The 14266-nt window shown below is 39.8% G+C and overlaps 1 protein-coding gene across 1 annotated transcript in view; it reads right to left on the bottom strand.

The window, feature by feature from the left end:
- Positions 1–964: 964 nt before the first annotated feature.
- The window catches only part of Metap1 (methionyl aminopeptidase 1), a 36183-nt gene continuing 22881 nt past the window's right edge, over positions 965–14266 (bottom strand). The window contains exons 5-11 of the mRNA XM_042701728.1: positions 14009–14100; positions 13035–13118; positions 9775–9913; positions 7781–7912; positions 7514–7657; positions 3605–3670; positions 965–2558 (exon numbers count right to left, since the gene is read on the bottom strand). Coding sequence (XP_042557662.1) covers positions 2395–2558; positions 3605–3670; positions 7514–7657; positions 7781–7912; positions 9775–9913; positions 13035–13118; positions 14009–14100 — 821 coding nt within the window. The 3' untranslated portion in view covers positions 965–2394. The remainder of the gene's footprint in view (positions 2559–3604; positions 3671–7513; positions 7658–7780; positions 7913–9774; positions 9914–13034; positions 13119–14008; positions 14101–14266) is intronic.

Raw genomic sequence — 14266 nt, forward strand, 5'->3', positions numbered from 1 at the left:
TGGCCATTAGAGTAAGCAAGAAGATAGATATTGCTGGTTGTTTATGTTTACTTTTTGTTTTGTTTTTGTTTTTTTACTTTGATCTTTGGGTACTTACAGTTGCAAATAAAATTTTATTACAAAAAAATTTAAAAAATACACTGTACCTATGTACACTGAGTCCCCAGGTGAACTCAGGTCTTGATTTCCAAACACCATTCTCCATACAAAGAAACCAATTCTCAGTGTGGGGCAGGAAAAATACATAATCAACCTATATCTTGCTATGACAAAAGCAAGAAAGTATTCATGATATAAAATAACCCACCAACTAGCTCAAAGAGACTTCCCACTGGCCAAATGTAGAATAAGAATTTTTAAAACTCCATGATTCCACACTGATTCTTAAAAAGGGGAAAGAGGCACTTAAGTGAAAGAGTGTCAGGTAATAAATACAGATTTAATGCTAGACTTAGAAAATGCCGGTAGCCCAATGTAGCAAAGTAGTGGATCTCAGCAAGGGTTATCATAAATGCATATCATAAATGCAGGGACATCCCTGCATGAATGATACCAAATGTCTCCCAAGTCCCGGGGGAAAAAAAGGTACTTATACAATTGAAAGATCTGAATGACCCCAATGATCGAACAGCATTAGGAATAATGTGACACCAACATGTACCTTCATGAGATGTAATGAGTAGTAAATACAACCTGTTGTCTACGCAGTCTTCTGTCCAAATGCTTATCCCATGTCTTCATGACCATTAAACTTACAAGCCAACTGATTTTTTTAAGGGTCATTCCATAAAATACCACAAAAAAGGAGGCAGAGGGTAGATTACTGTAAGAAGACTACAGACACCTAACACAAAATGTCATGACTATGGCTCCTGGACCATCTCCCCCACCTCGCCCCTGTCAGAATCCCCTCTCACTCAGCTCCCTCTGAAATCCCAAACATGCAGCAAAGATGACCATGATGTGAAGGGATAATCATTCAAACTTTTAATCTCCCTTTACACATATTAACATTCATATTACAAGGCATTCCATTCACAAATATTAAAGTTTTTAAAAACTTCACACACATACCCCCAGAAAGTCTATACCAGATTCAGTCACTTTACTAAATCATTTAAACAATAAAAGTAATGAAAACATTATCATAATTCTCTTAAAGCAATAAGGTCTGAGGCACTCTGGGAAAGATGATCTCCTATAAGTGTAATGGGTCAAGTCATCGGTACTCAGTAGTCAAGGAGACTCTAATGACAATGACTTTATGATCTGATATGTCTTAACGGATACACTTCTATTTGGACAACTGCTAGAAGGAACATAGGTTTCAGGCAGCTGAGGCATTTCTAATGAGGAGCTTGCTCAACGATGTGTGTAGGACGTGGGCTTCAGCACACCAGGCACAGCCACAGTACTTAACAGGTTCCTTTTCACCATCACCAGGTCTAATGCCCAGAACACCTAACTCACTGTGCTCATAGAAGGCCACCACAGCTTTCCCATCATCCCACAGTGCACCCATCGGCCTTCTCTGTGCATCTTCAAGGCATGCCCTTGAAAAAACAGGCGGCTTCCTGCCTATTTTTGACCAATGGAAGTTTGAAATCACTGTGTATTACAAAATCCTCATGCCCTACAACAGCCAACCACCACCTGGCGTGTGGTTACTTCTGCCCTCTAGATGTTAAGAAACCTGACAACCTCCTTCCAAAGTGAATGTTCATCGTTCATCACTGACAGAGTCCACGCTGGAGAGAGAGCCTCACTGAGTGAGGGCTTCCCAACACACAAGAACGAGGGTAAATAATTAGCATGGGGAGGAAGAAGCCAATTCCCAACTAGGAATTAAATCACTATAAAAACTACAGACCCATTAGGATATCAAATAATCCTGTCAGAGCAGAATCAACCCAAATCAAAGGTCACATAGTGTTCAGTAATTACATATATGGAGTTTAAAAGGTATGCATATGTTTTCTCACATATATAATTTTAAAAAATCTGGTACAATTTGTGTTGCTGTTTTCAAGGATTCTCATCTTCAACATTCACCTGGAAAGCAGCTGGCTCTGGATGGCCAGTTTGTGGCAGTGATAAAAGCAACTAGAAGCAGGTTTAAGTAAAAGTGCTCAAGGGGCAAACAAGAAAGTGGTGAGCAGGGCTGCGGGGAGGACTGGGCTTGTGGGCACTGAAAGGAGTTGAGCAATATTTCCTTGATTCTTCTCAGCTTTTTCAGATCCAAGACAAACTCTTGAGGACACACACCAAATGCTGTAGTCCTTTCTGATTACTGTCAAAACAAGTGATTTAAAAACCAAAAAAAGAAAACTGCCTCTTCCTTTCTGTACTCTCAATAAAACGCACAGTACAGTAAGAAAGTGCCATCGTGGCAAATTAAAACTGGGACATGAAGTGAGGCCGCGCGCTGTCGAGCCTCCGGGTTAGGATTTCACAGCCAGTGTCCGTGACCAGCAGGGTGTGTTCAAACTGAGCAGACCGCTTCCCATCTCGCGTCACCGCAGTCCAACCATCAGGCCAGGTTTCATCCTGCCATCCACCTTAAATAAACAAAAGCATGTTCTTAGTCTGACCCTTCCATTTTCTCAATGAACTCCACAGGGAAGCACCTACCAAGAAGAAAACCTATTAGATAATTCACTATTAACATTTCTACTGATACTTTTGTTTTTAGCTAAAGCCTTTCCAACTTCGGTCTTGTCTTTAGTACCAATGATGTAACGGTGATGTCTAAACTTAAGTGTGTCATAACACGTTTAATAAAAGTGAAACAAATCCAGATGTATGTCCAAAATAAAGGCACTGAAAACAGATCACTACAAATCAGCATATATGAGTAGGACGTTGACTTTGCTGGATACCAGTAATTCACATTTATAATCTTACCACAGAGGCAACTTGACTGAGTTACTCTCTTTAGTTTATTCATCTGTGTAACAGGGATAACACCTTGCCAGAAATAGTGGGAAAATAAGTCATTTATCTCTGTCTGCATCAAAATGCGTGGATCAACATATGTTTTCCCTTTTTTTTGGTAGGTCATAGAACTTGGACTCGGGGCTTAGGCATTCTTCCTGAGCTGTTTTTCGCTCAAGGCTAGTGTTCTATCACTTTTGAGCCACAGCTATACTTCTCATATTTTGGTGGCTGATTAGACAGTCTCAGACTTTCCTGCCTGCGCTGGCTTTGAACTTCGATCCTCAGGTCTCAGCTGCCTGAGGTAACTAGGATTACAAACCTGAGCCACCAGCTCGTGGCTCAATTGCTCTTCCTTTGTTCTCTTCTATCCCCTCCTACGCTAAACAAGAACTTCTCCACAGGCCTGATGTAGGCTTTTAATTACAACCCCTCCTCCTCCCACAAGGACTTTCTGAAGAGGGAGAGAAATGAAGCATTTGGCTCCTACAAACAGCAAATTTAGCATCTTCTTATCAACCCTGTGAATTTTCAGTTCTCTGCACAATACCCAAGCTTGTCCCAATGGGATAAGGCATGCAATGAAGCAAAAGAAGCCAGTAGAGCAGAACCATGCTAATGACTAACCAAAGATTAATAAAATAATGACAGCATTGTTTTTTATTCTCACCTTCACAAATCATTGGTTCAATTGTAAACACGTGGCCTGACTTCATCACTCCAACTGCTTTATTTTCTGAAATAAAAGTTAAAAAAAAAAAAAAGATTGAAAGCCAGCCCCACACCCTTGAACAGCTCAGAAGAAAGAGTACAGAAGTTAAGTGGCCTTACCATCAATCTGGGGACAGATACTGTTCTAGGCACATTTCATTCTGCTTATGTTTTCTACATTAAAATAGAGGTCCATAGGCTAGATTTCAGATACCATCCTCCAAAAAAGGCCAAAAAAATTAAAAATAGGAATCGGCCTGTTGAGTCAATCTCAGACAAAACTGAAGAACTACTTTAAATTTCAAATTAAAGACGAAGAGCTGATCGGTAAGTTATCAGATAAATGAATGGAGGCATCTGCTCAGTCCAACCACCAGATGGCAGCATTTCCAGGAGGTGTTGGCAGTCAGGACCTTGACTTAATGAATGGCCAATGAGTCTGGGGAGGCCTCCTCACAGGCAGCCACCATGCTGCTTTCCAGTGCCTGAGGTTATGCCAAAACATATTCACTGCAGATTCCAAATCCACCTTCTAAATTCACAAGCATCCTCCAAAGCAAGCACTAAGTAAAGGTAGACTGCTCATTGTAATCTCATGCACTTGCTCTCATGATGACATGCAACTCATATATACAGAATCAGTCATATTCCCTTGAGAATCAAAGAGAAAATTTTGGGTACTAAATTTTGAGTTCAATTCATATACTGTGCTTTTTAATTTGGCTACTAGAAATTTAAATTATACCTCATCTTCTACTTCTGTGAGACAGTGCTGACATACAAAGCCTACATTCCAGAACATTCTATAACTGACTCATTAGTATTCTGGCAAAGTTACAACTCCTCTTCATCTCTCAGAATCTTAAAAGTTTCCATTTCCCAAAGTATCTCACTCAACAAATTCACATTATCTGCAGAACTGTAATGCTGCAGAGTGTGCCTAAGACTTCATTAAATGTGGACCTACTCTATTATCTGTTATGTACACTGCAAATGTGATGGCTGTTATGGTCATTACTTTCATCACCAATGACGTAAGTAAGCAGCAAATAAATTCATCTAATAATCTCCGGAAGGAAAGTTATTCAACAATATCCTGATTCCTCCTTCACTTGGGTAAATAGAATACAAACCAAGGAAGTAATGCTGTGGCTCAAATGGTAGAGCACTCGCCTTGAGCCCAAGAGTTCAGGGACAGTGTTCAAACCCTATGACCAAAAAAATTTTTGCTGCACAAACCAAAACAGATTCAATTTCAAAAAATAATTCTGCCACACACACACACGCGCGCGCACACACACACACACACACAGCTTCCTTGAATATTTCTGTAAGTAATTGTAATACATACAAATTTGGTTTACACTTGACCTTTCATAAACATATCAAATGTATAAAATGAAGTATATCCGCCCTGTTTCTTGGTTGTTATTGGGGTTTTTTTTTTTTTTAGCATTTTTCTATATCTAATGATGAAACCCAATGGTAGCTCTTGTACATTAATGACATTAAATTCTGTGACATCACTGCACTGCCCCCTCCCTTTTTCCCCACAAATGCTCCTGTGTCCAGTTTTGTTGCCATTGAATGTGAGGGTAATGATTTTCATTCCCACCCCCTCCACATTTCTCTTATACCTGCCGCCACCACAGCCGCTGCCACCACCATATTCAGAGCAGGTTCTTAGTTTGTAAAAGGGAGTGTTCAGGTCATCAGAGCTTTAGAGACAGGAATGAAGTCAGCTACATGCTTTCTGACCTAGCTTTTTGTTGTGTAACTACAGAAACTTATTAAGATTGATGGCACCTTTAACCTTTTATCCCAGAGCATCTGTTCAGCTGGCTGCACACTCTAAAGCGTAACTCAGAGGATGGATGCAGTCTGCGAGTGAGCGCGTACCGATCCTCACCAGCTGCTGTGCAGCACGAGACTGCTTCTCCTGCAGGTTTCTCACCTGTTCCACTTTCTCTTCAAAGCCATCGACAGCCAGGATTTTACCACTTCATCCCTGGACTACTGCAACAACTGCCTAGCAGGCTACCTCTCCTGCACGGCTTCCATCTGCAATATATCCTAGACACCACTGCCCAAGTTAGTCTTCCCAGACTATCAGCTTCATTATGCTACTCTTCTGCCCTAAAACATTCCTGAAGATGCCCAGAAATGAAGTCAGACTTCCCTGTCTAGCCTTCCTCACAGCCAGCACTGCCCAGGCCAGGCATCAAAACAGACACTCAGCCAAGCCTAGCTTGTCTGTTGGTCTCTGCTGGATGCACCTACTCAGGCTTTCCTTCACCTAGAGTGCTTCTCATCTCCTCTAGCAAACCAAAGTTGAAGCCACACTTCTGTTATTTTCCAGGATGTAGTGCCCTACTACTGTAGTTCTTACTGAAAAGCATGAAACATAGAACAATGACTCCATAACTTAGGACCAACCCTAGCTCTGGCAAATAATTATTGACTGCATGACTTTGAACAAACAAACTGCCTGTTAGCAGAAGATCTGCTTTTACAACTGAGGCTGAGAGGAGCTGGAGATGTAGCTCAGTGGGAGAGCACTTGCCTAACATGCAGGTGGTCTTAGCATTGGTGTAGCACCAGAAAGCACAAAGAAACAGAGGGATGAGAAATTACTCAGAGTTGGGATTGGGGTTATGATGATCAAATGAGATAATGCCTGCCATCATCACTGTCATGATAAAAGTGAACATCAGGTCATGAGCTGTTGTCCTATAGAGTTCTAAGTCCTTCTCATGGATTCACCGTCCTCTTGGCAATTCTACTACAGGTGCCATTCCCCATTTACACAGGTGAAAAAACAAGGACAGGGAGAGCGTGAAGACTGACACATCACAGTGGCGCAAGCTGTGTTTGTGAATGTGCACTTGCATGTGTGAAATTCCTTCCTACCTAACTTATGTGTTGATCCTGGGGCTTGGACTCGGGCCTAGGGGCTATCCCTGAGCTTATTTGCTCAAGGCTATCACTCTACCTCTTGATCCACAGCTCCACTTGCAGCTTTCTTTGGTGGTTAATTAAAGGTAAAGAATCTCACAGATTTTCCTGCCGGGGCTGGCTTCAAACCAAGATCCTCAGATGTCAGCCTCCTGAGTAGCTAGGGTTACAAGTGTTAAGCCACCAGTGCCTGGCCTTTCACTTTTAGCACTTATGACACTATTCCTGCGCATGTCTAACCTCCAGAGAAATGGTTCCTGGAACACATTAATGGCCTTACACTTTTTCCCTTGCTCTTCTATCATACATCTTTCAAGTTGAAGAACACAACTTTGGTTATTCCCCTCCATTTGTACCAATTAATAGTATATAGTTTATGACAGGAACTAAGAGCTCACAGCAAATCAAGCAAGATGAACTGATTTCACCTAAGGAATCAGAATAATGATGGCAAGACACATGTCAGACTGTTGTCATTTGCCAAAACTGGTTTACTTTTCTTCCAGAAATTGCAGCTGAATTTTATTTCCCAACCTCCCTTGTTGTGAGATATAATTATATGACCGAACTCTTGCCAATGGAAAACAAACATAAGCCAATTCCAAGCTGGTTCAGTAACACTCCCAAGCACCCTTACCAATCTTCTCCCCTCCTCCTGCGCTACCTGTGAATTGCACGGACCACTCCCAAAGTGACCTGGAGAGCCACAGAGCTGGAGGCACAGTGATCAAACATACCTACTCTGGAGTGCTATTTAAGCCAGACCTAAACTTGACTTGTATTTGAGCGAATACATATTTTGGGAATCCTGTTAATATATTACTCTAATCAATTCAAACGAGAAGGCCCTTTTAGGTTTGAATAAAATATTTGTTCAATAAGTAAAATAACCAAATTTTTGGGAAGCACTTACTGGCATAGTGGGGAACGTTGGGGGCTGTATGAAAAAGCTTGTGGATCCCATGCCCACAATAGCTTCGAACAACTGAAAATCCATTTGCTTGGGCGTGCTTCTGAATAATGTTTCCTAATTCTCTGTATCGAACACCGGGCTTCACTGGAAGGAAGAGAACAGATCCATGATAAAGAGGAAGTTACTAAGCTAGAACGAGGTCTGTGCCTTTGTTAACACTCATATGCCTTCCTGCCTGAATTTAAAGATGAGGACACTGAAGCTGACCTGCATCAATGGCTTGCATCAGGCACTCATACGTGGTCTGAACTAGTTTCCGTGCTCCTTCATCAACATCGCCAACAAAAAACGTCTCATTCAGGTCCCCATGATAACCGTTGCGATAAAGAGTGATGTCCACTGCAAAACAATGTGCAAATAGAAAGACCACAGTTGTTTTTACTTCAAAATAGATCTTAGTTTTTCCACCAGCACAGCATCAAGCCCTTAAGGAAATGCTAACTTCTGCATCCTCAAATGAGACACCAGTGAACAGACGGCTACTATCTACCAGAGGCTCCTTGCAGGCAGTGCAGGTAAACTCACTATGGAGAGAAGAAACAGCCACATAGTAGCCCAAGAGAGATGGTGGCTTTTATACTCTTCAAGAACACCATTTGTGGCCAAAGAAAAATGCATGTGGGATACAATCACACAAGATAGAGTTGGTAACATTAAATTGACAAGTTTGCTTCATTTTGACACTAAATGGAAAATAATATTTTCATTTATTATCTTTAACAAGTGTTTTCCTCCTGGGATAGGAAAATTAACATACATTTCTTTTGTTAAAGCTCCTCTGCCTTTCATTTGTTTGTGAATACTCATCCTTCCCTATATACAAAAACACAGACTACTACATTAATACTACAGTACACTAAATATTCACCTAAAAAGCACATTAAATCAGCAGTTAATACCATGATTGTTGTAGTCAACCTCCAATACAGTAGCACAACATACACATTCCTGAAAAGCCTCATACAATGTACATGTAATAAAAATAACAGGTATAGCCATGTCCCAGTAAGTCATACCTGTAGTCTTAGCTACTCAGGAAGCTGAGATTCAGAGGGACTGTGATTCAAGGCCAGTAGAGACAGAAAAGTTCACAAGCTCCAGTTCCAAAGAATCAGGAAAATGCCAGGCTGCAGGCATGTCTCATGTGGTAGAGGACCAGCTGAGCAAGTGAGAGGCCTTTAGTTCAAACCCCAACACCATAAAAAAAAAAGTTTGCATGAAAAAATAGGGTTGACCTCAAAAACCTATGGAACTCTATACAAACAGATATACTAACTAAAAGCAGTAGCAGCTTTAATAAAAATAATGCTACAGTTAAATTTCTTCTGTCATTCATACCCAGCACCACAATTGGTCCGTTTGGGTTAGAATTAACTCAAGCTCAATTCCTCAGATTGCTTTAGGATCCTAAAAATACTAATTTCATTAATAGTAAAAAATGCCATTTAAAGCTGGGCACCAGTAGTTCAGTCCTATCTATACAGGAAGCTAAAGATCTGAGGATGACAGTTCAAAGCCAGCCAGGGCAGAAAAGTCCAGACCACCACACTTATTTCCAGTAATCTATCCCCCAAAAAGCCACAAGTGGAGCTCCTGTTCAAATGGTAGAGCACTAGCCATGAGCAAGGCAAGATCAGGGACAGTGCCCAGGCCCTAAGTTCTAGCCCCAGTACTGGCACAAAAAGAAAAAAACAAAAAACCACCTAGTGGAGCTTCTTCATTGATACTGCTCTTCAGTCACAGGAAAAGGCCTTGAAGCTTCTAAGACAGTACAGCACAGAAGTCTGTAAAGCCATTTCACTCAAGGGCTTCTGAGCTCTTCAGGTCTTCATCTATTATGAAGGGTTTCTCTCTCTGGTAAGAAGCCTGTCTTGATGATTTCAAAACCATTACTGGCCACGAAAATAACTGCACTCTATTCAACAGTACTTTCACATTGTAATCTTATTTTTTACTTATTTACTAATTACATGAGATAGGCCTTGAGAAAATAATGCTTGTTATACCTTAGAATCAACATGCACAGAACCATAAAAAAAAAATTTTAAGGTTTCTCCAGATTTCACAGTGCTATCAAATTTGAGTAGAAGAAAATGTTAAGTTAATGAAGCAAGTCAGGAAAAGGGAAGTGTCTAACAGCTCCCCAAACTTTGGCTGTTTCTTTGCTCAAGGTGACGAGGCTGCACTTACATATTTCTTACCATTAACGATATCACCTTCTTGCAAGGGCCGTCTGTCTGGAATTCCATGGCAGATGACTTCATTCACTGAGGTACAACAAGACTTTGGGAAATTATAATAATTCAGGGGAGAAGGATAGCAATTTCTTGCAATACATGCCTGGAATAAATTAAAACACAGAGAAAATATTTAGAATGTGCAAAAGGAAAATATCGATATGCAATTCACTAGATTTTAACACTGAGAAAAGCTGAACAGATGCTGTTACAAAGAACTTATTGACTGCATGTTTTCTCTTAAAATACTAAGGGATCTTTAGTATCTTATATATGTGGGGCGGGGAGGAGGGAAGGCGAGAATTTTGTACTTTTGTTCTTTACTTTGAGACAGGGTTTCTCTCCCTTTATTATTCAGGTTTCCCTTGAATTCGTGAGCTCAAGTGAGGCTCCTGCCTCTGTTTCCTCATCTGGCTGGAATATAACAGTATATAACAGGGTTTAAACCAGTCAGATGCAGTGTCTGCTAGCCATTTAACTAATATTTACACAAAAGAAAAGCAAATTTGGCCTGGGAATATGGCTTAGTGGTAGACTGCTTATCTAGCATGCATGAAACCCTGGGTTCGAGTCCTCAGTACCACATAAACACAAAAAGCCCGAAGTGGTGCTAGAGCGCTAGCCTTGAGGACAAGAAGTTCAAGGACAGTACCCAGGCCCTGAGTTCAAGCCCCAGGACTGGCCAAAAACAAAAGAAAAAAGATAATTCACGTTTTAAATATACACATTACTATATGAAGATTCTACTTTTTTGATGAGTTGATTTTTCTTTTCTTTTTGTTTCTTTGAAACAAGTTCTCATTCTGAAGATCAGGCTAAGCTAGAACTTATATTCTCCTACCTCAACTTCCTGAGCACTGGAATACAGGCAGTACTACTAATACCCAGCTTGAAGAGTCTACTTTAGAATGAACCACACTCCTTAAATATATTAAGAGATAATATTTAAAGTAAATACTAATAAGCATTTTTGATGTAATTATAATTTTTATGTAAAAACGAGCCTATATCCCTATAGGCAAAAACCTGAATAATTAGGAAATGACAAAGTACTTCCTGAGACATTTTTAATCACACTATTTGATGGAACAAAGAACCTCTTAAACAACATGATCAAGTTTCCAGAACAAGGCTAACTTATTTGATGTTTTCCCACAGGGCTAATCACAGCACACAGAATTTGTTTCCACACTGCCACAGTCCTCAGGCTAAAATTTTTCTAATGGTTGTATAAAAACTACCAGTGGAATACACTGTAATTTTACTAGCAATTCTACTTTTAGAAATCATAATTAATTTGAAGTTTTCTCAATTATTTTAAAAAGTCATACAACCAAGAACCATCTCCATATTTAGGATATGCTTCTCTATACATCTCACAGCAGGGTCACAGCATCGAGTATTTACAAACAAGCTGCGCTGACTACAACTGTGAGCTCTATCACACCTACATTCTGTAACCTTGGGTGACAATTGAAATCTGAGCTGCTGTAAGATAAAAATGATACCAGCACCTATCTCAAAGTCTACTGGGGACCTCAAATGAGTAAACCCAGAAGAAGCACTCAATGAGAAGCCTGGCCCATTGTAGGCACTTCAGAGTGCTCACTACGATCCCGACATTTTTTTTTTTTTTTTTTTTTTGGGTCCGGTCGTGGGCCTTGAACTCTGGGCCTGGGTGCTGTCCCTCAGCTCTTCAGCTCAAGGCTAGCGCTCTACCACTTGAGCCACAGCACCACTTCCGGCTTTTTCCTTTTTGCTTATGTGGTGCTGAGGAATCGAACCCAGGGCCTCATGCATGCGAGGCAAGCACTCTACCACTGAGCCACCTTCCCAGCCCACGATCCCGACATTTTATATGAACATTGCATCAATATTAAGTCTTAGAGAATTCTGGATTAAAATGTCATATTTAGGGGCTGGGAAGGTGGCTCAGTGGTAGAGCTTGCCTTGCATGCATGAGAGCGTGGGTTCGATTCCTCAGTACCACATAAGCAGAAAAAGTCGGAAGTGGCGTTGTAGCTTAAGTGGTAGAGCCTTGAGCTGAAGAGTTGAGGGATAGTGCCCAGCCCCAGAGTTCAGGCCCCATGACCGACAAAAAAAAAATTCATTTTTACTCACATTTCCTGCATGGGGAACAGGAAATGTTACTCCCTTTTTATATTTCTCTCTACTTTATCCTGTTACACTAAATTAAATCCTTGCCAACATTTTTTACAAAGGGGAAAAAAAAGACATGACATCAAAATCATTCAGCAATGGTTTCTCCATTTACAATAATCTATCACCGAGCAAGAGAATACCTAAGAGCCAGTTTCATTCTCATACCTAGCATCAGATAAAAACATCTTTAAAAAAACAAGGGGGAGTGGTCTGGGTGTAGTGACATATGCCTGTAATCTCAGCCCTGGGGAGGCAGAGACGGGAGGATCACAGGCCACCCAGGGCTACAAAGTAGGACTCACCTTTAAAAAGACATCCCTATATCATATTTCACAAGTATGTAACTCATCTGTACACTGGCTCGGCTTGTGGATATGGAGCAAATACTGTCTCTTCAAGTCTAACTTAAAAAGTTATATTCTTTATTTCTGAATGTTTCCTGAATATTTTATATAGGGAGCAATAACGAATAAAATTAATCATTTTGTGAAACTGAAGTTCTGATGGTTCAGATACATAGCAGCTCACCTCAGCCCCCACCTATGACATGAAGATGGCTCAGCACTGGCTGCTGCACAGGTATCATCCATACTGCAAGGACTGCTGGAGGACTAGTTCCAAATATCAAAACGGTGTTTCCCAACAGCACACAGAATTTCTATGCGTTTCTTAGGATTTCTGGGATTATTTTTGGTTTTGTGACAACTTCTGTACATTCTCAAGTCTCATCAAAATTAGTGTGTTGTTTGCAAATTACCTCGGCACTTCTGCCCCTCACTGTAAAAATCATTTCTACATCATTTGTAATACTAAGAGTGTGCGTACGTACTCTATTGTTTACAGTAGTGGCAAGAAAGGCATTTTCAATCTGTGGCTGGCTGACACCACAGAACATCCAGAGGGAGAATGAACTTAAGAGATAGAAATAACTGCCCAATGCTTTCTATACTTTAAACAAAGCAAAGTCACTTTTGTTACCTTAACCAAGGTACTTTAGACATTGAAAACTTGAAACATCTGACTTGAATTTTTTTTCCAAAGTAAAAAAGTAAAATTCTTACTAAGTGTACAGCATGATCGATTTCTTCAGTAGTGACACCTGGTTTAATCATGCCAGCAGCAATATCCAAAACTTCTCTAGCAAGCTGGAAAAGGGGAAAACAGTACACTCAAAGAAAGAGAAATAGAAATCTACCCTCTGTACCATCTTAGATTCTGTGGGAAATTGGTAAAGTTAATTTCGCCTTCAAAATGTTTTGCATCGAACATATTAATATATATCACAAACATAACAAAATGTAAATGTATGAACGTAGGCTTACATAAAAACTGGACCAAGCTCATTTACTAATAAGTAAGCTTGAATGATTTCCATATGAAAATGGACATGTTAAGTTATCTACACAATAGTGCAGATCTTCTCCCAGTTCTATAATGGCAAAGGTTAGAGGGAAATAAAAGAATATATGAATGTTCTTCCTTATAAAATCACAGTAAAGCGAAAGGGATATAAAGTTCTCCAGATTATAAACAAAAATTTAGTATCAAATTACTTTTAAAGCGAAAGGGATATAAAATTCTCCAGATTATAAACAAAAATTTAGAATCAAATCACTTTTAAAGTGTTGCATAAAAGCACAAAGATCACATCTGAGTGAAGAATATGGCATCAATTATTTTTCCTTACAAAATTATAATACCAATCTGTATCACCATACTCAGACATTTCACAAGACTCTAAGCTTCAACTATGTCGAAATATGATATCCATGAAAACAAAATACTATAAAAACAGTTGTTTTAAAAAGAAACACAAAGGGAAAAAGAACTACCAACCAAATTCAAAAACTACTTGCCATATTAATTCCTAGAAGCCTATTTAAGAAGAAAACAGCAGTAAATGAAGTTATATACAGACAGTAGTTTATTGTATGGCCAGTCACAGTTTGAAAATGTAATGTTTGACACATTTGTAAGTCAGCAAATCTAAGAACTGTTTGAACAGCTTCTACCCCAAGGAAAAAATAACTCTTACCCTACATACAAGTCGCATCCCTTCTATATCTTCAGAGGAAAGTAATTTAATCTGAGAAGTACCTTTAAGAGCCTGTTCAGATTCAGACATTCCTGAAATGGAAAGTCAGTATGTAAAACCAAAACAAATGAAAGACACAGAATTTATTAGCATAATAATATCCCTGGTCATCTCACACACTGCTAGATCTAGGTTAGTTATTTTGAAATTTATATTTTCAACATGTAAAGGAAATCTAAAGAATTGAAGGGAGAATCT

Source organism: Dipodomys spectabilis, unplaced genomic scaffold, assembly GCF_019054845.1.
Source record: "Dipodomys spectabilis isolate Male_0828 unplaced genomic scaffold, ASM1905484v1 ptg000297l, whole genome shotgun sequence".
Lineage (NCBI taxonomy): Eukaryota > Metazoa > Chordata > Mammalia > Rodentia > Heteromyidae > Dipodomys > Dipodomys spectabilis.